At 50.4% G+C, this 25,963-nt stretch overlaps 2 protein-coding genes across 3 annotated transcripts in view; both read left to right on the top strand.

Moving 5' to 3' along the window:
• Window positions 1-13,674, top strand: part of BDKRB2 (bradykinin receptor B2) — a 29,700-nt gene extending 16,026 nt beyond the window's left edge. Inside the window, exons 2-4 of one of the 2 annotated variants that reach the window (XM_019642436.1) lie at window positions 3,195-3,244; window positions 4,288-4,404; window positions 7,492-13,674. In XM_019642436.1, the coding sequence (XP_019497981.1) occupies window positions 4,331-4,404; window positions 7,492-8,602 (1,185 nt within the window). In that variant the 5' untranslated portion in view covers window positions 3,195-3,244; window positions 4,288-4,330 and the 3' untranslated portion in view covers window positions 8,603-13,674. The remainder of the gene's footprint in view (window positions 1-3,194; window positions 3,245-4,287; window positions 4,405-7,491) is intronic. The other variant, XM_019642437.1, reaches the window with a different exon arrangement.
• Window positions 4,315-25,963, top strand: part of BDKRB1 (bradykinin receptor B1) — a 30,087-nt gene continuing 8,438 nt past the window's right edge. Inside the window, exons 1-2 of the mRNA XM_019642438.1 lie at window positions 4,315-4,404; window positions 21,176-21,326. The gene's annotated coding sequence lies outside the window, so the exon portion shown is untranslated. The remainder of the gene's footprint in view (window positions 4,405-21,175; window positions 21,327-25,963) is intronic.

Raw genomic sequence — 25,963 nt, forward strand, 5'->3', positions numbered from 1 at the left:
CTCTCTCTCTCTCTCTCTCTCTCTCTCTCTCACACACACACACACACACACACACACACACACAGAGCTATCACTGAGAGAGGGGAGATGCAGAAGGCACCAGGAGCACCCCCAGCCTGGGACCGAGGATAGAACTGGGCAGTCTCAAGGGTTGCCCCGGATCGGCGGGGCAGGGAAGTCTCAGAGACAAGCTCGTCTCTCCATCCAACTGTGGAATCAGTGTCTGAATTCTGAAAATTTTAACTGGGTGTGTGAGCAGGAGAGCAGGCCATGTGGAAGGGACTCCCCCTAAATCCGACACCCCTGGCTGAGTCGACAGGCCTTCTTGGGTGGGGCAGGAGGAGCAGTGGACATTCCAGACACGTTTACCACAGCTTCGTACGTTTGACATGTACCAACTCATCTGCTCCTCACAGCAGCCCTAGCAAGTGGGGGCTGTGTTTATACTAACCCCCAAATAGGAGCCCAGTGGAGGGGGGCTCGGTTCCCGGTCTGGCTCCGGAGCTCATAAGCTTAACCGCCAGGCTGGGCCTCTCGATTTGTGACTCAAGACATTCCATAGGCACAGTTTCTGCCATCTCTATGTCACCTGTACAACTATTTCTTTCATCGTGACTTACTTTCAAATAATAGCATTATATCACCAACATAAATAGAAAATGAGTGTCATTTATCATTAAAAAAATACCTGTAAAAAAATAAATACCGTATTGTATTTAGCATTGACTATAAATGCTATTCAAGTCTGGCTAGAGTTGGGGGGGTGAGCCCAGGCACTGGACCTGCTGTCTTTGCTAAAAGGGGGATTACAAATACCAGAGAGGGTTGGGAGACACGCCAGCCACCTGAGACTTCCTCCTCGGTGGCCTGGTCGGAGCAGTGACTAAATGATTCACGCTGCTTACCACCCAGTCCACAACGCTGGCTTTGAGAGAGACCTCTGTGCTTTAACATGCGGCCACAAAATACTGACCGGACTTGGCTACAAGGTCAGGGGCTCCTACACCCAGCAAAACTTGGTGCTTGAGAAAGTGACACTGGACGTTCTGTGGTGGCGGCAGCCTCCAGGCCCCTCGGACATGGATTTTTGGGAACCCAGAACCTTAGCTCCCTCTGGGACGAAAGCGGGATTTACTCCTGACAGCACCGGGATCCAGTGTTTATGTGATTCTATGAAGGCAAATACTTTTCAAGTTAAGTCTTCTTGGACAGGATTCCAAGAGAGATAGAGTACAAGTGAATCAGTGTTGGGTGTTCTTCCTAAAGCATCGGTTTGACAAATGCGGGCAAAGACCAGCTCGAAGTTATCTCCTTTCCCACCCCCACCCAAGCCATGAGAATCCATCTGTGGGGGGCCTGGGTCCACCCACCGGCTCAGCGGAAAGCAAGGGCCCTGGGGAGATAAGGGAACTGGCTCAAGGTCACACTCAGAGTGCCCCACTCCTGCCCACCGCCACCTCGCCCGGTGGTGCCAAGGTGCCCATCCTGCTACATTACCTCCCCACATTCTCTTAAATAGTTCTCTGACATCTGATTTTATAATCCCAGGGTACACTAATCAGGGTCCCCGCTGGAAAGAGAGGGCACATTCAAACCAGGTAATATGAAGAGAATGTTAATAGAGCATCTGGTTACAGGGTGTTGACCGCGAGTAACCTGTTGACAGGTCCCACTGCTCCCTCCCTCTCCGCTTGAGGCCTGAGCTAGCAAAAGGAGCTGGTAGTTACCAGCAGAGCCCAGGACCCCTAACTAGAGCTGGGAACTCCCACCCAGGCCCAGCCAGCCCCAGGAGGCCCCGAGGGAGGGAGCTGAGAGTCAACGCCATGTCCTCACCCTGCTAGGAGACAAACCCAGCAGGAAGGCAGAGAACCCAAGTGTGATCCCCACTGGAGGCTGCAGGGACAGTGACCTGGAGCGGCCCAGGGCAGCTCCCACACAGAGGTCCTGCCCCTGGGCAAGCAGGCCCCAAAGCAGACACAGAGAACAGCTAGAGTGGCCCTCAGACTCCCACTGCTCCCAGGCCCTTAAACTCCTTCTCTCTGGACAGAGAGAAAAGCCCTCAAGTTTGTTTTGAAATGAGAGCAATGTTTACAGCCATTAGCAAGCAATTAGGCTCCAGCTGGGTTGATCTGGCCAGATCTGGGGACACCCAGTGAGGACAGGCTGGGCTCCTTCCAAGGGTGACCGACCTGGGAGGCCCTGAGTTACCTGTGTGGCTGTCACTGTCCAGATGGAAATAGGAGGCCCTGCCAGGAGGCTGAGGTCCATAGGCCAGACAGGGAGCCCCATGGGGACCGGGGGGACCTCATCTTTTCTCTTCCCCGCCGAATCTCAGCACCGGAAAAACACTCAGTAATTGTTGAGAAATGAATGAGTCGAACACATGACCTCTGACCCCAACTGAATTTTCTTTCCTCTGGCCAAGCAGCTCCCTCCTCAGAAAGGCAATCTACTAGGTCTTTCTCCTTCCCCTGAGCCCGCTCCTGGAAGGATCCCTAGGACTTTGCTGCTTATTGCATCCACGAGTTCCAAATCTTGACCTCAGCTCTGCTGAGGGGTTCCTGTAAACCTTTCACGGTGTTCCTTGAATATGTTTCCTTTCGTTTCCTGCTTACCAACTCCAACTTTTCTTTTTCTAACGTGTTCACATTTCCTGTACAAATTTCCACGGCCTATCTCCATCTTCCATGACTGAATTAGGAGAGCGGGGCTTCTGGAAGCCAAGTGCTTGTGTTTGGCGGAGGAGTGGCTGGGAGCAGGGGTAGGCAGATTCACGGCTATACTCGTGTACACACACACACATGCACGCACGCACCAGCTTTTCACAGGACAGGAGCGAGAGGTCACGTGGGGCCCTGGAGCCAGCTCCAGGTCTGGTACCAGGAGAAGGGGATTAAGCCTCACTTCCAGGCCTTGCCAGCAAGACACTGGGACAAGTCACCATGTCTCTCTGCACCGTTTCCTCCTCTAGAGGGCAGTGTATGCCCGATGCCTACCAACCCGGGAGGGAGTGCAATTAAACTGAAGAAGGGGCAGAGGCAGGCTTTGTCTGTGGAACCTCCACTGGGCTGAAAGGTTTACACCTTTCACCTGGGGTTCAGGTGCGGGCCCAGCTCAGAACCTGAGAGCACATTGTAGTGGTAACCACCCCCAATGGATGGGAAATACTCACCTGTACCTATCTCCTTCATTAGGCTCCAAGCTCCTGGAGGTTCTGTGACTCACTCATCTCCATCCCATCAAGGTGAGCCTGTCCTCCCGCCCAGAGCCCTCCCATGAGTTCCAGACCCAAGCAGGGCCCAGCAGCTACTTACGCCCCCACCTGCAAGTCTCAAACACACCTCAGACTTACAGGTTCAAGACCCAACATGGTGACCCAGTCTCTCCAAGTCAACTCTCCCCGTTTTCCCTTCATAGAAGATGGCAGTACCTGGGGGCACCTTCCTCACCCTCACCCCCAAGCCCTCTGTTGCCAATCTTGCACCAGGCCATGTCCGCCTTACTCTCAATTACCTCTGGAATCATTCTCTCCAATCCCTACCACCCTAGACTAAAGGGCACACCTGCTAACTGCTTCCTGCTTCCACTCTGCCCCCCACCTCCCCAACTCACCATAATCCCATCTCCCCCAGCAGCCCCCAGGGCCTAACACACATTCACACCAAGCTTCTTCCTGCCTCAGGGCCTTTGCACCTGCTGTTCCTTCTGCCCGCTTCTCTACGCCATCCTTTCCTGCTCCCACCCAGGCCCTGCACCAGGCTGCTTTAGAACCCCGTGTTCTATGTTATCACGGGACCTTTTATTTTATTTCATAGCACTTATATCAGTTTTCAATTATTCAATGGCTATTTGAGTGCTATCTGGCTTCTCCATTAGACTATAAGCTCTGGAGGACAGATGCTGTGGCGTTCTCACCCTTATGTCCCTTGCCCCCAGTATACAAAAGATGCTTAATAACTACCGTATTTCCCCATGTATAAGCTGCACCCTTTTTCGAAAAATTTGGGGTCTAAAAACTGGGTGCATCTCATACAATGGTTGTAGATTTTTTTACTTGCATTTCCCGCAAGTGATGAGGAGTTGTATGAATTTTATGATGAATAAAACTTGAATTCAATAACTTTATGTAATACTTTTTTTTAAGTTTCGGGCCCCAAAATTAAGGTGCATCTTATACATGGGGAAATACGGTATTTGTTCAGTGAAGGACTCGTTTCCCTTGCCTAGAGGAGAATACCTGTGTGTTGTGGTCCCCAGCCTGCCATCTAACCATCTTTTCTCTTCCAGTCAGCCCAGGTGAGGCCTCGCTCACATCCCACCCTGAGTCCAAATGTTCTCTGCCTGGAGGAGATCAATGTTCCTGTCTGTACATGAGGACCCCATGCCCACCATCGCTTCTTTCAGGTGCGTCAAAGAGTCCCCGATTTACCATTTATGGGGGGCAGACAACCTGGAGAACGCCCAGGGAGCGTAACCTCATCTCCTAGAAAACAATTGAAGCAACAGGCAGTGCTAAATCCAAAGACAATACTTCCTGAAGGCTGGTAAGGCCAGTGTTCAAATCCCCCCAGGCCTGTGGGGGCAGAAAGGGTGGGTCGTTCTGTGGAGTTTGGGAGACAGGTGTGCAGGAGGAGAGAAACACATATGTGAGCGACCCTGGACACACTTGACAACGAAGAGAGCGAAACTCTGAAGCCAACACCCAAGAAATCAGACAGAGGTGTGCCAGGTTGCCGTGGAGACAGGATGTCACCTACACATGGCTGATATCCGGTGGAAGGCCAGGACACTCTAAAGAGAGGATGTGGGGGGAACTGATCCCTAGTGGAAGCAAAGGAAGGGGAGGGTCAGTCCTGAGGGGGGGGGCAAGACAAAGGGGAGAGGGCCCCAGCTGGGCCTCCTGGGCCTGTGAGGGGTGTGGCCTAAGATGGAGATAACCAGATGGCCCTCTCAGCAGAGCCACAGAGCTCGGGCCCTATAACTCCCAATCACGCACTTTCCAGGCCACCTTCTCAGGGATCCTGTGGCTTCTCAGAGCCAGCTAAGGGTCAGGCGTCATCCTGTTGGCTAGGGCCTATCTTGCTGGGAAGTTAACAAGTAGCCTCTGATACGATACTTCCGTCTCTGGAGAGCTAGACCATGAGAGGCTACTCCTGAGGCCTGGGACACTGAGGAAACAGGTTTCTATAGCTGCAGACACGGGGCCAAAGGCTGGACCAATGGGGACATGGGGACCGTCCACGGGAGGTCTGGCCTTCAGAGGGCTCTGCAGAAAAGCCTGCCGGTTTGCATGGGTCAGGAATGTAGGGCCCAGTGGGGACCTTGTCCCTGGTCCATGATGTCTGGGGCCTCAGCTGGAAGGCTTAAAGGCTGGGGAACCAGGCTCACCAAGGTGGCAGGTGGTTCCCCTTCACGCGGCTGAGTGCCCTCTCAGAGTGGTGGCTGGCCTCCCCCAGAGCCAGCAACCCAAGAGTCTGAGGAGGAAGCTATGACGTATATATGACCTAGACTCGGAAGTCACATACTGTCACTGCCACCACGGGTGGGAAACAAGTCACTAAGTCCAGCTATATTCACTGCAAGAGGAATTAGACTCCACCTTTTGAAGGGAGGAGTATCAACACATTTTTGGCCATATCAAAACCACCACCCCACCAGAAGAATCTCTCCAGAGCATATTTTGAACCCCATCACTTGCCCCTTAAAGCCCTCGGGGGCAAAGCCTCACTCTCTTAGCGTCAGTGATGACTGTCCTTAACCCTTTATTTAATGGCATCTCTCGCCACTTCCCACCTCCCTGTCTAGCCTCTGATCTGCCCTCCAGGCACATGGCAGCAGCTTCCCCACTTCTGTGCCTCTGCCTGGTCTGTCCTCCCTCCTTCTTGTCCCCTGTTGGCATGCTTCACATCCTTCCAGAGCCAGCTCATGAGTCACCTCTAACCTTCTCCCCCTCCCCCAATTCTGTGTCCCATGCCTGTCGTCCGCCCCCCACCCCACCTTAGCACTCATCACATGCTGGGCCACATTTGTTGGGAATTCAGGCAAGGCAAGGGACACGTGGTATTCCCCTCTGGGTCCCTACAGCACAGAGAAGATACTCAAGACGCATTTAAAGGATAAGTGTACTGATGAATGAGTCTATCACAGGTTCCCAGTCTGGCCCCTCAAAGTCAGCCAGCTGCCACAGGAAGAGGGTTTTTTCCTGGGAAATTCCAGAGGCAGTCAGCAGGTCTTTCCCATAATCTATTTCTCAGTTCCTCCCCTCTGAGCCTGCCCAACAGTCAACCCCCCCACATTCCCTTGCTCACCTCGCAGACACTAGGAAAACGCCTAGTTAGTCCTGCCCTCGGGTTTGTGTTTTCAGCTTTTCAATGTGTCTTCATACCCACTCTTTCATTTGAACCTTGCAACAGCCATGCAAGGCAAAGAAAACAAAATGGAAACTCAGAAAGGTCAAGCAATTTGTCCAAGACCGTACAGCTAGGATTGGAACCCACGTCTGTTTGAAAACGCCATGTCATTTTGCTGAGAGGAGAGATGAATCAGCTGCAACAGCAACATTTCAAGAAAGTGAACTGCCCTGTGGTCTGAGTGTCACCCAAGAGTGAAAAAGGAGCCAGTGGGGTCATGATGAAGTCACCAATACAGCAGCAAGAACCTGCAACAACCGTTGCTGGAGTTTAACATTGGTTCTTTCAATAGGTTCACAAAAGAAGATAACTATTAATGTTTATTGAACTAAGTTCAGTGCTTGGGGCTTTCTGCACATTGTTTCAGGTCCCCACCACAACCCTGTGAAGATTTAGTTATTCCCATTTTACAAGGCAGGTCGAGATTCAGAGAGGCCAATTAACTTAGCCAAGGTCACACAGCTAATGAATGAGCCAGGATTTGAACCCAGGAGGATGGCCTGGCTCCAAAACCCTGCCCTCCCTCTCTGTTACACAACCTGTGAGCATTATCAACACTTCACTAATGGAGGGTACAAAACCATGATGCTATCCTGTGCCAGAAAAGAGAAAGGGTGTGGGCAGATGGGCCGGTCTCGGAGCCAGGCTGGAATCTGGCATGGTGTCATTTTTCTCTTGTAATAAATTAATCACCTGTGGCCAGGCCATAAGAAGCTCAAAGCTCCCATGGGAGGGGCCCAAGAGATAAGGAAGGAATGTGCTATGTGTCCTCCATTTATGGAAGCTTCAAGGAAGGCCCAGGGCCCAAGGGCCCAAGACTCATAATTGTTAGTGCTGATGATGGATGCTGGCCAAGGAAACGTCCCAGTGGAGCCACGCGGCGAGGAACGGGAGCTCTCAGTTTAGGGAGCAGAGATGCCGCCTAAGAGCCTGGGAGCTGGGTCTCAGCACATCTGCAGAAAGAGCCCGCGCTGCACCATCTGGAAGCTGCTCTCTGATTCCCCCTCTCCTTCTGCATCCGCTGTTTCTCCTTCCTCTTGTGACCTGGAGGTGTAACCGTCCCTTTTCCACTCTCTTTCAGTGGTGAGATGCTCAACATCACTTCGCAAGTCCTCGCGCCGGCTCTCAACGGGACCCCTTCCCAGACCAGCAGCTGCAGCCACTCCGAGGTGTGGGGCTGGCTCAACACCATCCAGGCCCCCTTCCTCTGGGTCCTGTTTGTGCTGGCGGCACTCGAGAACGTCTTTGTCCTCAGCATCTTCTGCCTGCACAAGAGCAGCTGCACGGTGGCGGAGATCTACCTGGGCAACCTGGCGGCGGCAGACCTGATCTTGGCCTGCGGGCTACCCTTCTGGGCCGTCACCATCGCCAACAACTTCGACTGGCTCTTCGGGGAGGCCCTCTGTCGCATAGTGAACACCATGGTCTACATGAACCTGTACAGCAGCATCTGTTTCCTCATGCTGGTGAGCATTGACCGCTACCTGGCCCTGGTGAAAACCATGTCCATGGGCCGGATGCGCGGCGTGCGCTGGGCCAAACTCTACAGCCTGGTGATCTGGGGGTGCGCGCTGCTCCTGAGCTCGCCCATGCTGGCTTTCCGGACCATGAAGGACTACAGGGAGGAGGGCTTCAATGTCACGGCCTGCGTCATCATCTACCCGTCCCGCACCTGGGAGGTGTTCACCAACATCCTCCTGAACTGCGTGGGCTTCCTCCTGCCCCTGAGTGTCATCACCTTCTGCACCGTGCAGATCATGCAGGTGTTGCGCAACAATGAGATGCAGCAGTTCAAGGAGATCCAGACGGAGAAGAAGGCCACGGTGCTGGTGCTGGCCGTGCTGCTGCTGTTCGTCGTGTGCTGGCTGCCCTTCCAGGTCAGCACGTTTCTGGACACCCTGCTGCGCCTGGGCATCCTCTCCGGCTGCTGGGACGAGCACGTCGTGGACATCTTGACGCAGCTCTCCTCCTACGTGGCCTACAGCAACAGCTGCCTCAACCCGCTGGTCTACGTGATCGTAGGCAAGCGCTTCCGCAAGAAGTCGCGGGAGGTGTACTGGAGACTGTGCCGGAGAGGGGGCTGCAAGTCACAGCCCAGCCAGATGGAGAGCACCATGGGCACGCTGCGGACCTCCATCTCGGTGGAACGCCAGATTCCCAAACTGCCTAGGTGGGCGGGGAGCAGCCAGTGAGCAGATGCCAGCAGGGCTGTCGCTAACGGGTAGGAGGGGTGATAGACAGTTGCTCTCCTGGACGTGCCCGACAAGGCATGGAAGGCCTCCCACGTGTGACCTTGGGCACTGAGTCGGTGTCTCCAGTAAACACAGGCGCGGGATTCCTACCCTTCCCAGGTTGCCGTGAGCACAGCTGTGAGGACGGAGATGCTCCGAGCACAGCCACGGGCTCCATAAACATGACAGCAGTATCGCTCTTATTTGCTGCCACCCTTGGGCCCGTCTGCTCCTGCCCAGGAGCAAAGGGGACCTGGGGGCAGGAACAAGGGTGCCTGTGCTTCCCCCCACGTGGCGTCCCACCATGCCATGCCGCAGCCTGACAGCTGTGTTGCAGCGGCAGAGTGCACACACGGTGCCTGGCTGAATGGCCGCCTTGGATTTCTTTAACCCGCTCGGCTAGGAAATTCGAAGGATAACTTCTCAGATTCGTGAAAGTGAAGCTCTAAGGGCCTCTGGTGAGAACCTAAAGATCAGGCCTGGGTCGCTCCCCTCGCCAAGACACAAGGTGGTTTGTGCCAAAGAAGCAAGCAGTAAGCTCTTATCGGCATTTGCTATCTACGTAGCATTGAGCACTGAGAGTGAGAAGGAAGAAGGAGAAAGTGCAGCTTCACCTTGAAGGAACCTACAAACCCTTGTGGGGAGGACTCAGCACTCGAAACCACCAGCAGGCCGAGGCCCTTCTAGGACAAGCAGTGAAGCAAAGCCTGAGTGCAGTGAGGAGCCTGACACCCCAGCTCCGCCCATCACCATCGTCACCTTAAACCCGCCTCAGTTTCTTCCTCTGTAACCTGAGGCTGTGAGGATGGATTAAAGGAAGTAACCGGCATAGAAGTGCTTTGAAAAACAAAAGGTGCTATGTAAATGTGAGGCATTACTCCCACGCGGAGCCTGGAGCACCAGGGAGATGTGGTGACGAAGAGCCCACCCCTCCTGACCGATTCAGCTCCAGATTTTACAACAAAAAGGGTCAAAAGGATTCCCTCCCCATTCCAACCTTTTAACCACCAACATCACCCCTCGGCCCCAATAAGCATACACACTGGTAGCTGGAGAAAGAAAGGGGGACCATTTAGTATTAGGATGGAGCTAAAGCACACACATATCGTGAGTGGGGGTAAAAAAGGAGGCTGTGCTGTGTCTTGTGTGGCCCTTGTTCATAAGCCGGTGTGTGCTGGTCTGAAGATCTCCTGTGAGCTGAGCTGTGTCACAGCCCTGGGATCCTAACGGTCATTCGAGGGTCCACCATGGTCTGGGGAGCAGTCAGTATGCAGGAGGGGAGCCACCCTCGGGGTTGTGTCGAAACCTCGGTAAAGCCACAAAGAGCTGTTACACTGTAAAGAAGGAGTATTCCACCGACAGTAAGAGACGGGTGTCAACCTGTGTCTTTTCTGTACAGCATAATAAATGGATGAGGCGTTTTTGCTCTTCCTTGTGTCACAACTCCTGAAACCCTGAGCTTTCCCGGGGACACTGCCATGGGCATTCAGAAGCCTTGGGGGTTTCCATTTATTTGTGGGGCACCTATTTTAGAGCTTCTGTCCTGTAGTTCAGGGGTGTCCATGCTTTTGCAATTGTGTATCTAAGTAAAAGAATTTCAATTGTGCGTACCCAATATGTACACTTATCAGGATGCATTAAAACGTATACTCTACAATACATAAAGTAGAAATTCAAGAAAATGTAATAGGGTTTGAATGTTTCCCCCATCCTACACGCCTACATTGGTAACTCATTACCAAGCTCCCATCAGGAGCCCAGGAGGCCCCATGAGGCCCTAGGATCGTAGGGATGGATGGTAGTGATCTACCCTTCATGCATGCAGTGTAGATTTATTGGGTCCCTTCCATTTGACCTCCCTTCAACTCAAGAGTATCCACATTAAACAGCTGTCTAGCCACTGCTTGCACACTCCCAGTGTCGCGGAACTCATTATCCGTTCCTTTTTGGGACCCCTTCATTATTCATGCATTCATTCATGTATTACACAAAACTTATGTTCTGTGTCTACAGAAATGGCATGGCTCCATCCATTCGTGCCAGAAACCTGGCCTCATCATTCAATGCATCCTCTCCTTCATCCCTTCCACTCCCACGGATCAGCCGCTCTTCTAGATTCCACGATGTGTTTCCTGGATCTCGCTTCTTTTCCCACAAAGTCTAACCGTCATCTCTCATTGGTCTCCTCACCTCTGATATTAGCCACCACCGTCTCCCAATGAAGACTTCACTCTGCAGTCAGTGATGTTTTTAAAGAACGCCAATACAATCCTTGGGAAGCTATAAATATAAACAAACAAACAAACCAAAAAAAAAGAAAGAAACAGGGTGTAGGAGCCAAGACTTTGGGACCAGGCAGACCTGGATTCCAGTTCTGATTTTGGAGCAGGCTGTTACTTGCTCTGTGGTCTTGGGTATCTCACTCATCCTTTCTGAGTTCACATTTCCACCTGTAAAATGGGGATAATAACGGCATCTACCTCAAAGAACTGCTAATAGGGTTAGTGTATGAAAGTGTTTGGCACAGTGTCTGGTTCAGAGCTGGCACTCAACATGTGTGAGCTGTCATGATGGTGGTGATGATGACGATGATGGTGATGGCTGTGATGATGTGATGGTGAGGGTGGCAACCACACTCTCTAACAGGAAACCCTTAAGGAGAGTTCCACCACTCTTGGAATAAAGTGCCACATCTATAATGTGGCTTGCAAGGCCCGTCATGAGCTGGCCCCTGCCTCGTCTCTGTCGCTCTCTCCACTTCCTGGCTCATTCTCTACTCTCCAGCCATCGCTTCTCGGCCTTTTGGCTAAGATCAAGTGTAGTATCTACTCTCCAGCCATAGTGGCCACACACGCCTGAGTCCAGAACATATTCCAATCCCCTTCCGGTGCCCACACTTCCCACCCAGCCTGCACCCCTCCCCAATGGCCCTGAGCTCAGAGGAAGCTGCCCACAAGTGCCTCCGGGATCTCACTCATCCGACGGCCTTTGTTCCCAGACATGAGCATGACTTGAGGAAGTCTGTAGTTCAGAGGGAAGCCACCTGGCTGGAAATCTGAGCTGGGCTTTCAGCAGGTGGAAAGGAACTGGGGGAGCCTCCCACTCACCTCCCTCCACCCCAGCCAGGCAACATGAGCAGCCCCTCCGCCCCTGAACCCCCTTGGCCCCAGAGAGCTAGTGCAATGGGGAGAAGTTCAACTGGGCCTCTGGGGGCTTGGAACTGAGACATGGGCCCAGCTCCTGAGTCCACCCTGGCTGGAGCAAGTGAGGGCCTGGTACAGAGGTGCAAACTGAACGCAGGTGACCCGACGGGATCAAGCTAGTGATTTACATGCTATCGTCGATTTATGAAGCATTTGAGCACAGTCTCTATGCAGCAGAGGGTGAAGTCTCTATTCGTAACGCCAACAATGTGCTCCGCTGTCTCTTTGTTACTCAAGCGCCGAGCCATTGCAGATCCTCACATAGCTCTGACCGCTTGCCAAGCCCAGGAGGAAGCGGGGGTCAGGGATGAGCGAGGAGGTCATGGTTTAGCAACAGCAGTGACTGAAAGTTTAATGGTTAGTTTGTGGTTTTTTTGGCTGAGGTCAAAAGGGCTCCCTCCAAGTGTCTCACCCTCGGCGGAGCTCTTTTATACATGATCCGCACAACCACTCAGCTAGGCAGGTGCCCATATCATCACCAGTTGCATGATGTGGAAACTGAGGCCCAAGAGGGAAGAAACTATGGCCCACAGTTCCTCAGGAGGGTGCCCTGGAAGCCCACCTATTCTCGGTGAGTTGGTGACTTAGCAGAGGGATGCAAATCCTGTCGCCCAGGAAGCCCTCAGGGTGCCTTCCAGTGTGAAGAGCTTCTGACCCTGGATTTGAGCTTTTTCCACCCCAGTAAACGGACTTTGCATTTTTAAGCCTGTTTCCTGTAGAACCACCTCTCCAGAAGCTGGTGGCTGACACTTTACAAAGATATTTTTTTTTTTTTTTAGTAACCACTGAATTGAGATATAATTCACATGCCGTAGAGTTCACCCATTCCAGTGGCTTTTGGTGTATTCACACAGTTGTGCAGCCACCACTGCTGCTGACTTCCAAAGCACATTCCTCACCCCAAAATGAAACCCCACAGCCATTCCTCATTCCTCCCTCCCTCGCCACGGCCTCGGGCAGCCACTCATCTCTCTGTCTCTAGTTTTGCCTGTTCTGAACATTTCATATAGATGGAATCACATACCACGGGCCCCTTTGTGCCTGTTTCTTCCTTCTAGCTTACGTTGAGATATAATATTCAACTGTAGGACAAGTACTTTGGAGGCCAGGCCTTGCGTCCCTACGATGCCACTTATTCAACATGTGATCTTGGCCAACCACTTTACTCCTTCCCCCCCAGCCCAGCCCGGGCCTTGGGCCTCAGTTTCCTCATCTGTCAAATGGGAAGGTACAATACACTAAGTATGCCTAACTCACCCAGAGCTAATGACTCTGAAAAAGGGGCTTTGTAAACTCTAAAGGGCGACACCGACGTGACAGGGGCTGCCCTGGGCTAGGAGCCACGCTCCTGTTTTACATCCCAGCTCTGCTACTTCCTGGCTGTGGGAGTTTAGACAAGGTCTGTTAGCGTCTCTGGGTTTCTAGCGTTTTGCCTATAAAGTGAGGATCTAGGTGTTGTGAAGATTGTGATGAAGGTATTCTCATGGGTTGAATAGTGTTCCCTCCCCTCCACCCCAAATTCATACACTCATGGAACCTCAAAATGTGACCTTATTTGGGAAGAGGGTCTTTGCAGAAGTGTAAAGTTAAGGCGAGGTCATACTGGATAAGATGCCCTAAATCCAATGACGGAGATCCTTATAAGGAGAGGAGAGGACACACAGAGACACAGGAGGCAGAGATCGGCGTGATGCTTCTAGAGCCAGGGAAGGCCAAGGGTCACTTGGAACCCCCAGAAGCTGGAAGAGAAGCCCAGAACACAGTCTCCCTCCGAGCTTCCACGGGGAACCAACCCTGCCCACAACTTGATTTTGGACCTTTAGCCTCCTGAACTAGGAGAGAATAAATGTCTGTTGTTTTAAGCTACTCCGCCTGTGGTGCTTTGATATGGGAGCCCTAGGAAACTAATACAGGTGTTCGAATAGTTTTCAGTGCATATGCACCACCTTTGAGATTACCCATCACAGCCACGCTCACCGCTCTCCCCCAACAACAGAAGAGTGACTCGCACGCTTTCTTCAGGTCTCCTGAGAACAACCCTGTTTCCCCAAAATTAAGACCTAGCCAGAAAATAAACCCTCGCATGATTTTAGGTGCCAAAATATGGCACTTTAGCATACTGAGTATTTTAAGCTGAAGGAGTTTGTGGAAAAGGCACCCTTCTCCCTGAAACAGGTCAGAAAACCCTCATGTGAGGGGTGCGTGTCCTCCATATCCTGGAGAATCGTGCTAGGGCTTCTTCTCTGGCTAGGTCTTATTTTCGGGGAAACACAGTAGATACTATAATAGTTGGTGATAGAAGACTTCCTGAGAAAGAATAGAATATGCCATCTTACAGAATTGTCGAGATTTCCTACAAAAGGAGGATATAAGGCTTTGCCCAAGGTCACATAGCATGTTAGGGGCTGGGTCAGGCCCCCAGAGTGTGTGCACCACAGGCCTGGTGGTGCTGGCTTTAAATGCCCATCTCTACAGACTCAGGACCAAGGCTGCCCTGTTTCTCTCTTACTTCCTCAGGCCCAAAAGTTGAGCTGATTCAGGGAATTTCAGGCAAGGTTAAGAAAAGGCCACAGCTCCTGGCTTCCAGGCAGCCCAGCCACCAAGCCCAGCTAGGTGGGAGGTTGTTTAGAGACGGCCCTGGGAGGTGGCCCAAGATGGAGTTCTAAGGCTTCCTCCACGCTGAGTCACCCTGCACGGCCCACTCAGTGGGCTAGCAATGGACGCCTGTTTCTTCTCTCCAGTCCTGGCCGAGATAGAGGACAGCTGTGTAACCCCTCCTTGTGTTGACACAGCCACTGTCTTATGCAACAGAAAGTGATAAAACCAATACAGCTACCGCTGGCTGCTGACCAGCTATGTCACCACACCATCTCAAATCCGAGAAGAGGCCCACTTTACAGATTAGGAAACTGAGGCTCCACGAGGTGGAACAGAAAATGGTCCAAGTGCACCCAGCTCAACAGTGATGGAGCTGGGATTTAAACCCTGGCAAGGTGGCTCTGGGGCCCAGACCTGCCCACCATGACTTCTGAACTAGATCATAAGGACCTGGGTCTTACTCTGGAATCAGATTTTCTCATAAAATACCTATCCACCCGGAGGGAGACAAAGCAGTGAGACATCCTGACCGCAGAATGGACTTTTGGGGTCATCTGACCTCTCCTCTTTAGGCTCCATCATGGAAGAACAGAACCTCTCATTCTGAGAAGAAGGAATCTCCCATCAGCGCCCCTATCCCATTAGTTGCCCCAAATCTTTCTCTTGAATTCAGTCCTGACCTCATTTTCTTCTAGCGCTTATAGAGCTCACCTTCCAATTTTTAAGCTATTTTGGTATACCATTATTTACTTCTGCAGAATTTCCCAAAGTTTCTCAAAAACAACAAACAACAAAAATAAACCAACAAACAAAAAAACGACCCCTGAATGGTGAAATATGTAAGTCTAAGAAATGCAACGACTCCATCTTCCTGTGGCCTTCACCGTACACAGACGCATACTAAAGGCCCTGAGAAGTCCTGCAGGAAAGAGGCCTGCTCCACTCTGCTTTGTCTAACCTGGGTCTTCTGGACTTGATTGGCACAGAACCTGTTTTTCGCTGGCTGCTCCTTCAGGCCCTCCTTGCCCAGCACTTTCTTCTCTACCTGAAGCTTCCATGTTGGAGTTCCTCAGGCTTCAATCCCAAACCCTCTTCTCATGTCTCTATGGGGTCCCCCCTACCTACTCCCAGCCAGAGTCATGGCTCTAAACACCACCTGTGATGGTGAGTCAACTTGGCTGGGCTCCAGTTCCCCATTAGTTAATGAAACACAAATCTAGGTGTCGATGTGAAGATCTTTTGTAGGTGTGGTGAACATCTACCATCAGTTGAGTCACCCTGGATAATGTGGGTGGGCCTCATCCAATCATTTAGAAGAGCCCAAACTGAATTTTCCTGGAGGAGAAGAAGGAAGCTGCCTCATCAACCTCTGATCACGTGTCCAGCCTGCTGGGCGGCCTACAGATTTTGGACTTGTCAGCCCCTGCAATCGCATGAGGCCATTCCTTGAAATAAATCTTGATAGATGATAGGTAGGTAGATAGATAGATAGATAGATAGATAGATAGATAGATAGATAGATGTGGAGGTAGAGATGGAGAAAAAGAGAGAGGGAGAGAAAGAGGGAGGGAGAGATGGAGAAAGAGAGAGAAAGAGAGAGAGAGAGAGAGAGAGAGAGAGAGAGAGAGAGAGAGTTGTTTCTGTTTTTATGGACACCCCTGACTAACACACATCTAGGCCAACAACTCTGAAAAGTTAGCCCTCTTCTGACGAATCTTCTCTCATCCAAATGCCTACTAGAGAACCCCATTTAGGAATTTCACAGGAGCGCCTACCGAGGTCCAAAACCAAACTTTCTGATCCTCTCCTTAAGAAACCTATTCCCTTTTCATCCTCCCATCTCAGTTAACGTTACCACCCAGTTGCTCCGGCTCGAAGAAGCCAATAAAACTCTTTGATTCTTCCCTCTCCCCACGTGCCACACACCACCAGGTACTCCTGGCTCTACCTCCAAACGACATCTCCATTCCTCCACACCTCCATCCCCCTCCCGGTCTTGAACCCTTCCAATCTATTTGCCACCCAAGACCTGGGGTGATTTTTTTCAAATGCTTAAAAGCCTTTAGTGGCTCCCCGTTCTGGTGGGTGCGGCGATGCGCCGCCCAGAGACTCCTTCAGGAAAGAAGGCCTGACTGCCCCCGCTGCCAGGAACACTGCTGGCAGACAGTGCTCAGCGGAGAGCACTGCTTCGCCCAAGCTCACGTCCCTTGCCAGGGCGTCCTGCCTCTGATGACCAAGGGAAGGAGGGGGGCCCAGCACGCTTGCCCCCAACTCGGACAGCTTTGAAGGGTCATCCCGTCTGAGAATTTTCCCACATCTGCTGAGGCTCCTCTTAAGACTGCCCTTCCCCGCTTTGCCGAGTTCTTCTTCCTTCCGTTCGCTTTCACAGGTGCTGACCCCTTAGGCCTCCCTCAGCCCGCAACACCATTGGACCTAGAAAACTCCAAGCTCCTTCCGCTGCTCCCGGGCACTGTGTAAGCTGGCCTGTTCTTCCTGCACCTCCTCTCCAGCTGTTTACCCATCACACTCCGTGTGTACTTGCGTCTTCAGCTCCTCGAGCATGCAAAGCTGTCGCAGCCTCAGGACCTTTGCTTATGCTGTTCCCTCCGCATGCATTGAGCTCCGACTCTACAACTGGTTTCTTCTCATCCTCCGGACTTTCTCTCTGCCTCCCTGACGTCCCTGAGTACAAATCCTCACACCCCTTCTGTTTCTTCATAGAACTCACTCCAATTACAATTATATGTGGTTTTCTCTGTTTGCTTGTCTGACTCTGTCACATGTCCATAGCCTCCAGGAGGGCTGGGACAGTCAAGGGTGACCCCCCAAGTCCTCAAGAAAAGGTGAAAATTATCTTTAGCATTTTCAGTTCCCCTGTATCCAGAGTTTTGCAGCTCGTAGAAGCCCTCTCAATCAAGGCGACCTGTATAATTGATGTTAAAGATAAATGCTCACAGCATCAATTCCATCTGTGAATTACTGGTTTCTAATTTTTCCCATGTCCCTATTTGTTTGGCTGTACACATGGACTCATTAGGCCTCTAGGCTGACTGAAAAATGACGTAAGCGGTTTTCCACATGGACACTTTCTGCCAGATTATATGTTTTCCATGCATGTATTTGATCTTTACAACAACTCTCAAAGTAGGCAGGGCACATTCCCAGAAGAGGACACTGAGGGTCAGAGCGTCCCCAGGACTGCCTGGGCCCACCAGCTCTCTTCCCTAGTATCTTTTGGGTGGGCTGGCTCCCTTCCTCTGTACCCATGCTCTCAGACAATGCCTCACTTTTGCCAGAAACTATTTAATTCTTTCCTCCACCAAACCCAGGGCCTTTGGGGGCACAGCTGCACACCCCCAGAGCTCTGTGAGCTCATGGGGCTCTCATGACTCCCGTAAGAGGAGGGTCTGGTGAGCCCCATTGCCCAGGTGAGAAAGTGTTCATCTCCAAAGCAAGGCCGACATGGGGATGGAGAATTTATGTGGAGTTTTCAGTCTCTCCTGGTCTATGGAGCCTGGTCTGTGGCCCAGGGGAGCTTTTCCTGCTGAGTGTACAGTGACCAGGGCCCTTCTCTTAGTCTAAATGGCCATCAGCGCAGGCCACGGACGCTCCTACAGCTGCCTGTATGCCCAGGACACACTCGGGTTGACAACTGTCACCCTGCAGATTCACAGGCATTTGTGCTTTGTTAAGCGTACATTTAGGATTTTTTTTTATCCTCCTCACATCCTGACACCTTCCTCTCATCCTATCCATTTCTGCCCCCTTTGTGGGGCATGCTGCACACCCTCTACGGTGGCGTTGGTACACTTGGCTGCACATGTTTGCTCCACGCAGCGGCAGAGGGTTACAGCGGGACTTGATGACGGGTGAGCATTAAGCAGGGGGAGAGGAGTGCGGAGGTCATTTCTAGAAAACGCTCCTAGGAAGGAGGATCTGGGACTCGTGAGCCACTCCTCCTAGCTGGGGCAGAAGACCCAGGGTGGGGGGTGGCTCCCGAGTCACAGCAGGACCACGGAGGAGTCGGTGAATTTCAAGGGCTTGGGCTGTTGTCCTGTGAAGTGACAACATCCAAGCGCTTCTGGAATGTTAATCTAGCACAAGGCTAGGCTGAAGGGAAGGAATCCGATCAGAATGCAAGGAGTGGGTTTGGAGCGCTCTGTTGTAGACTTACGTGTTGCGTGTTGCGTGAGTGTCTAGAACCTAAGACGAAGGAAGGCTTGCACAGAGGGGACAGGGCACTGGCTGGACCAACACGAGCATGCCGCCAAGACAGACGTCACGTGGTGTGAGAACTAGAAGGAACGCAGAAGACGCTGAGCATCTAGGTGTTACCTGTAGGATGCGCTGAGTGAAATGTACTAGAGTCTTCCACCTTGAACATCCTGCTGGATGTGACTAGAAAGGGGAGGTGACAACGTGACTCCACGATTTAGCAACTGGAGAAGAGGAAAGTGATCCTGTGTGTCACACTGGGAACTGTGACCTGTGCGTGCCCATGTTCCTCACACTCCAGCTCACCTTCCTTTGAATATGCACCGAGCACAGTCCAAGCCCACTTGTACCTGGGAAAATCCAGGCTGCCCAGAGTCCCCCTGCATTGTCACTAAGGACAACCCCAGGGAAGGTTGGCCTGTCCCCTCAGCGGGCCAGGCTGGCCTCTATTCTTAGACGGCAGCCCCGGATCCTGCACTGCCCGCCTCTCGGTGCCTCGTAATAGTCCCTGTGCTATTGTGTTCTCCCCACATGCTTTCCCTCAAGTGTCCCAGTGCCCGGGGGACTGTCGTCAAGTGCAGCTCTCCGTTCTCACTCAAAGCCTCCTCCCGTCTTCTCCAGGTTACAGGGCCCTGTTGACCCTTCATAGACTTGGGGTTCTCTCACTCTGCCCTCAGCCCCCACAATGCAGGCTCCCACCCGCTCCCCCTCATTCCCAGAGACAGAGGGAGTCCCTCTCCACCCCTGGACCAAGGTCTGCTTCCCATTTCCCATTTCCCTTCCTGGGGAGCACCACTGGGAACATCCATTTTCTTAATCATCTACATTATTTTCCGTTCTGCCCACAGGGTGGGACCCCCGTGGCCTTGCCTCAGAGCTATTTCCCAAAGTGCGGCTTACTCAGCCATCACTAGTGCCATGTGGGGCCCCGACAGTCCCAGCCACATGGCCCTGCAGCCCTCAGGGCACTTCTCACAGTCATCCTCCATGAGGCATAGCCCACACCAGCCCTGTACACCCCACCTCCCGGCACAGCTGGTCTCATGATCTCCTGTAAGTGAACACATGCTCGGGCAGGAAGACATCTCCTAAGCACAGTACTTCTCAGAAACAGTCCAGGGTAAACTCATATGAAGGGAAAAGAGCCAACCACTTTCTGCAAAGAGTTGGGAGGAATTGGGTGGGGGTGGGGGGGTCTGGCTGTGAGGACCTGGATCTACAGTGCTAACTGGAATTTGGAAAATGTCTCTGGTGAAAATCTCCCCCAAATTGATGGCAGGCGCTCGCCTCACATCGCATGACTAAAAAAACCCCAGGTCTCTCCTGATTGGAAGGAACCTTCCCCCGAGATAGATTCCAGCTTCCTCCCTAAATCACACATCTGCTACCGATCCTTCATGCGTTATTTTTTTCCCCCTGCTTCCACAATTTTAAGCGACAGGAGGAAACTACTAGAAAATTCAAAAGTCCAGTTCGTCCCACTGAGGTGTCCAGCAACACGGTAAAAAGGGCCAGATTCTGAGAACAAAGGGGACAGTCCCTGCGGCAGACATGTTGGTGACAACAAGAGGTGCAAATGGAGCACCCAAGAGGCCGGGCTGGGGTGTGGGGAGGGCTGAAGGCCTGAGATGTGGGGCGTCACCTTTCCAGAAGCCCAGGGGAGTGTGTGTTCTCCTGCCTTTAGGGAGGGACCCGGCAACGTCGTAATCTTTCAGAGCAAAGACTGAAGAAGGTAAGCAGGGTTTAGTTAAAGGATCTTGAGGCCGGACTTGCAAAGAAAGCCAGGAATGTCTTTGGACATGAGGTCTTGAGTAACTCAACTTGATATATGCAGACTTGGATCACCAACGGACTTCAGGGCTGCCAGGGAGGATTAGGGGAAAGTGCCTCTGATCTTACTCAGTCCTGGTCATCGCATGAGTCAAATTTTTCCTGACTCACTGTATGTTTAATGGGGTTCACGCTGATGGATTCTTGGCGATGTATCCCTTCACGACCAAAATTCAAAAGGGGGTGTTCGCGTCAACTCCCATGAAAGCTGCTGGAGGACCCCAAGCACTCAGGACTCTGTTGCGAATGGGCAAAGTCATCACTCAGTGTCCACTGATGCATGAAGTTCGTGGGGACTTGATGCCAAAACGCACTGTGTGGTTTTTTTGTGTGTGAGGGTTTGTTTTGTTTTTGCTTTTTTGTAAATCTTTTTTTTTTTTTTTTAGTTTTTTTAAATTGATTTTTTAGTTGTAGATAACATACAATATTAGTTTCAGGTGTACAGCATAGTGGTTAGACATTTATATACCTTACGAAGTGATCACCCAGATTAGTCTAGTGCCCATCTGACACCCTACATAGTTATTACAATATTATTGGCTGTATTCCCTGCACCTCCCCAGATGTCACCAAGGCAAGGAGGGAAATGGTGGCTAAATAACCTCTTGCCAGGTCCAAAGTGCAAAGCCGTTTTCCTTTCAAAACCACAGCTTGCTTCCTCCCTCTGAAAGACTCACTTTTTCTGCAGTTCCTCCGATGATGTCAATGGAGCAGAGGTTATGTAAAGTGAAAGCCCCCAGATTCCCACAGCATTTTCCAGAACAGAAAACACCTCCGAGGGCAGCTCTTGCCATCAGAAAGCCTGGCTGAAGTTGTGAGCGCGTTCATTTTCTTCCTCAGTAAGTAAACGACCATCTGTTTTTCCCTCTTATGAGAGTAACATGTAAGGGGAGATCCGTGTGTCTTTTAAAACAAACAAACAAATCTTCCTTTTACAACTAGATATTGGCAGAAGTTTCTACGTCCTGTTAAGTGTATTTTTTGTAACATAATTCTAAATCAATTCGAGAGACTTGTATTCGTGCCTACCTTGGGTTTTAGTTGCTTTTCCGGAAAAGGAGGAGTGAGTATTTGGAACAGCTTGTGGAGGTTCCAGCAGCTGTTTCTATCCCGGTCATTATGAAAGACTTAGAGGCTGAATACAGCCATCAGAGCTCCATGTGGACTCTGACCAGTTACAGTCTACAAATTCTGATGTATAAAAATCAAACTGGTCTCCCCAGGATCACTTACAAGATTTCACAAGGCCAGTAACTGATTGGTTTATCTGTGGCTTAAAAATAGCCACACGTGTTATTATGTGACTGGGTAGACATTCGTTAATACCAGTGTCTGTATTTCAAATGCCTTGTTATTGCCTCACTGTGGATGTTGGAATTAATTTGAAGAAGGCTAATTTGTGGAAGAAAGCCAGGCTGTCTCCCAAGTACCACATGCCAATGTTAAAAATGTGCAGAACTCAGAAAACATCCCATAGAAATTACAGGATTGTCATCTCTAGTAGACTTGCCCAATGTCACCTCTGAGTTTTTCAAATAGGAGCAAATCACTCCTGTTTATTGAGCACCTACTTTGTGCTAGGCAACTATCAGAGCTAAAACTAAGAACCAGTGAAGGAAGAGTTCTCCTCTCTGGCCAGCTTGATATAAACACAGGATCAGCTGGTAAGGACAACACTTCACACAAAAGCCCAGCTTGAGCAGACACAGGCTGTGGCTGCCGTGGTCACGGACTCAGCGGGTCCTGTGGGATGGCGGGGGCAGTGTTTGCTGAACCGATCAGATTCCAGCAGAAGTCAGAGGTCTCTGCCAGGGGCATAGCTGGCAGTCCCTGATTTTCTGGGCATGATGAAGCCGTGTCCCTGTTCTGGTTTCCTGTTGCTGCTGTAACAAATTAGCACAAACATAGTGGCTTAAAACAACACAGACTTATTATCTTACAGTTCTGGGGGTCAGAAGTCTAAAATCTGTTGCACCGGGCGGAAGTCAAGGTGTCGGCAGGGCTGTGTTCCCTCTGGAGGCTTCAGGGGAGGCTCCGTTCCTTGCTTTTCTGAGCGTCTAGAGGCTCCTGTATTCCTTGCTTGTGGCCCCTTCCTCCATCGTCAAAGCCACTGGTGCAGCGTCTTCTAACGTCTCTCTGACTCTGACCCTCCCACCTCCCTCTTTCACTTACAAATGAAATCACCTTCACTTCTAATTACATTATGGAAGCTCACCTCCATAATCCAGGATCATCTCCCCATCTCAAGGTCCTTAACCTAATCACATCTGCAAAGTCCCTTTGCCATGTAAGCTGACATATTTACAGGTCCCAGGGACTAGGACGGAGACATCTTTGGGGGCCATTATTCTGCTGATCCTTCAGCCTCACACCACAGACCCATGGGCCATCCTTTGGTCTGGTGGTGCCTCTCGCTGACCTTGTGGTCTCTTAGGAGGACACAGAAGCCAGGCTTCCCCCACTGCCCCCCAAGGGCCATCCTTGCCTGCCCAGGCACCCATGCTTCACAGGGGACACAGATCCCCACCCCTGAGTGTTCAAGGATACTTGCAGAAGGAAAGGGGCAGACAAAGGAGGCCACACTGGGGGGCTCTCTCAGCCTCCGTAATGAATCCCCTCCCCCGCTTCCAGTTCCTCTTAGACTCCTGGTGATTAAAGCTCCAAGACTGGAGACAAATGGGAACCCCCCTGCCCAGCACCAGGCCCTCTTGGAACCCAGCCTTCTGGAATTCAGTGCCTTCGTTTCCTAGCGCGCCGGGTCCCAGGTCCTCCCTGAACTGCTCCGTAGTTCAGGAAGAGCAGAAAGGGGGACTCGTGGTACCTTCCAACCTTGTGTTATAACAGCAGCGTAGTCCGCGTGGAGCAGAGGTTGCTTCCACTCAGAGGGACCTGGACACTTGATCATCATTACGACTACCACAGTTATTGTTACTATGGAGGGTGGAATGCTGCTTGTCATCATTAAAGTCTGGGATTTGATGCCCTGCAACCTACGAGCGATTTTACAGGCATGATCTCGTTCAAGCCTCACAATGACTCTTTGCAATAAACACCAATATTCCTACTTTACAGATGAGGAAACTGAGGCTCAGAGAAGTGACTTGACCTGCCCACACTCACACAGTTTGGTGACTCCGGGACCCAAGCCCAGGTTCCCTGACTCCAGGCCCATTCTCTTTATAGACACAGTGTGCTGTGTGAAAGAGGCCTGGACTCTGAGCTGGGCACAGATGGACCAGCTCATATTGCCACATGAATTTGGGCAAGTCATTTCACTCTTTCTCACCTCAGTTTGCTCATCTGTACAATGGGCACCCTTCCTCCCAGGCACATTGTCAGGATCAAGTTACCTAAAGCCCAGCACAGTCGCGGACCCTCAGCAGACCACAGGTGTGGCCACTTCTGAAGGGTCAGATCTGGGCACCAGGGTCTCACTCTGCAGCCTCAGGGTAGGGGAAGATTGGGGCTGAGACGGAGACATCATGCGAATTCTCCCTGGTCCATAGAACTTCCTCAGCACGTGCACAGCAGGGCACAGGAAGGAACGCCATGGGGCCCAGTGGTAGTCTCAGGAAGCAGCTCCCACACATGCACAGGGGCTGCTGGGGTGTCCACCAGGCGTCTGAGAAATCAGCTGTGCTGGACGCGTTGGTTTCCTGTGGCTGCCATAACAAATGACCACAAACTGGGCAACTTAAAACACGTTGGTTATATTATACTGATGGAGTTGTTAACCCAAAAATGAAAAAGAAAGGTCTCTCAGAGTGAAAGGCAACAAGCATTTATGTGAGACCAAAGAATAGCTGTTCAGGAGGCTATGATTCAACTAAAAGCCTAAATGACGTTCTGATTAGGAGACAAAGAAAATGGGTGATTATGAGAAAGGGAAGGGGAACAATGACATCAGTTCAAGGAAGGCATTTCTGTGGTGCAGATAACATAACATAATGGTGTTTATTCTACAAAATGTTTTTCATTTGCAGTCCGGTGGCCATCAGTCTGGTAGTCATAATATCTACTTCCGTGTTATCTTTACAGACAGCTCTTCGGGGCATAAGCTTGCATTAGGCCCAGTTCAAAGGGCATGTTGCCCTGTTTTAACATTCCAAAGGTTTGAGGCATAAGACATGCAAGGCAGTTCTATGCGATGGCTGCTCTGGCCCAGTTTTAAAGTGGCTCTTTTTGGGCCGGCTGAGTGGCTCAGTTGGTTAAGAGCTCGCTCAAGAGTGTTGAGCTCTGAGCAACAGCGGTTCGATGCCTGACCCGAGCTGAGCTGCCGCTGAGCTGCCAACAGGTGGCAGGATGGCTCAGCTAAGAAAAAAATTAAAAAATAAAGTGGCTCCTTTTACATTTTTTTGCCAAAGTTATAAAGTACTTCTTGTGAAAACTTTATTTTCAAAAAACATTTTCTCTTTAAATATATGGGTACACCCACATATTATACATTAAAGCAAAATAAAACCTTTTCTTTATGTTAATCAACTGAACATTGAAAAATAACATAAGCAAAATAATTATTCTTAGTACATATCCATGTGCTATACAATTAATCTCTTAGGCTTGTACCTGACTGATATGTCACTGACATTTTCCTAAAGAATGTATTTCTCTTTCAATGGGGTCTCATTATTTCTAATTGTTCTATGTAATTGCTGAAATCTTTGCCTTCAGATTTTATGGTTAATAAATTTAAAATAACACCTTCAATTGACTTTTCTCTTGGACCAAAATATATTTAATTAAGAAATTGTTCCCTCTGTAGATGCTGAGATACCTGGTTAAGCTCTGAGCAAATCCTGACTAGCAGAGGCTATTTTAAAGCCCAGTTCTTTGCATATGGAATTATGTAAATATTTCAACCCAAGTATTTTCACCAGTTGCCTTTATGCCTCATGTCAGAGTTTTTTTCTTCAACAAATATTCTTACCAGATTATACTCTTCAAGTACGTTGTAGTTATTTATCATTTTTGAATGCTTTGTCAAATTTATATGCTGCAAATCATAGACTTTCTCAATTCGATCTCTTTTCTGTATAGAACACGAATTTATCCAATTGAAAAACTTCTTCCTACAAATTGAGAGATTCCAAATCTAATTAGAGAATTTCATTAGAATATTTTAAAATTAAATCTTGTGTGCCATTTGAGCTCTCATCATTTAATTTGATCATTTCCTTCCTTGCTCTTTTAGCAAAAAATTTTAATTATTTTCTACATAAAAGCTTTGTTTCCAATAATTATAATCTGCTAAAAGGTTTGAAAGCTAAAATTTGGTGTTCCACTTATTGAATACCTTGATTGAAGATTTCCAATTGATTTGGAACAAAATTCAACAATTTAGAGGTCTGCTTTAACAAACAGTTTAATAACATTTTAGGGCACTTAGACTCAATGTCTTCTAAAATTGACTGATGCTAGACAGCTGAGAATGAAAATACATGCTAAAGTTGTGTTTTATTTTTCAAATTCTTCATCA

The sequence above is a fragment of the Hipposideros armiger genome, unplaced genomic scaffold, assembly GCF_001890085.2.
Source record: "Hipposideros armiger isolate ML-2016 unplaced genomic scaffold, ASM189008v1 scaffold_69, whole genome shotgun sequence".
NCBI lineage: Eukaryota > Metazoa > Chordata > Mammalia > Chiroptera > Hipposideridae > Hipposideros > Hipposideros armiger.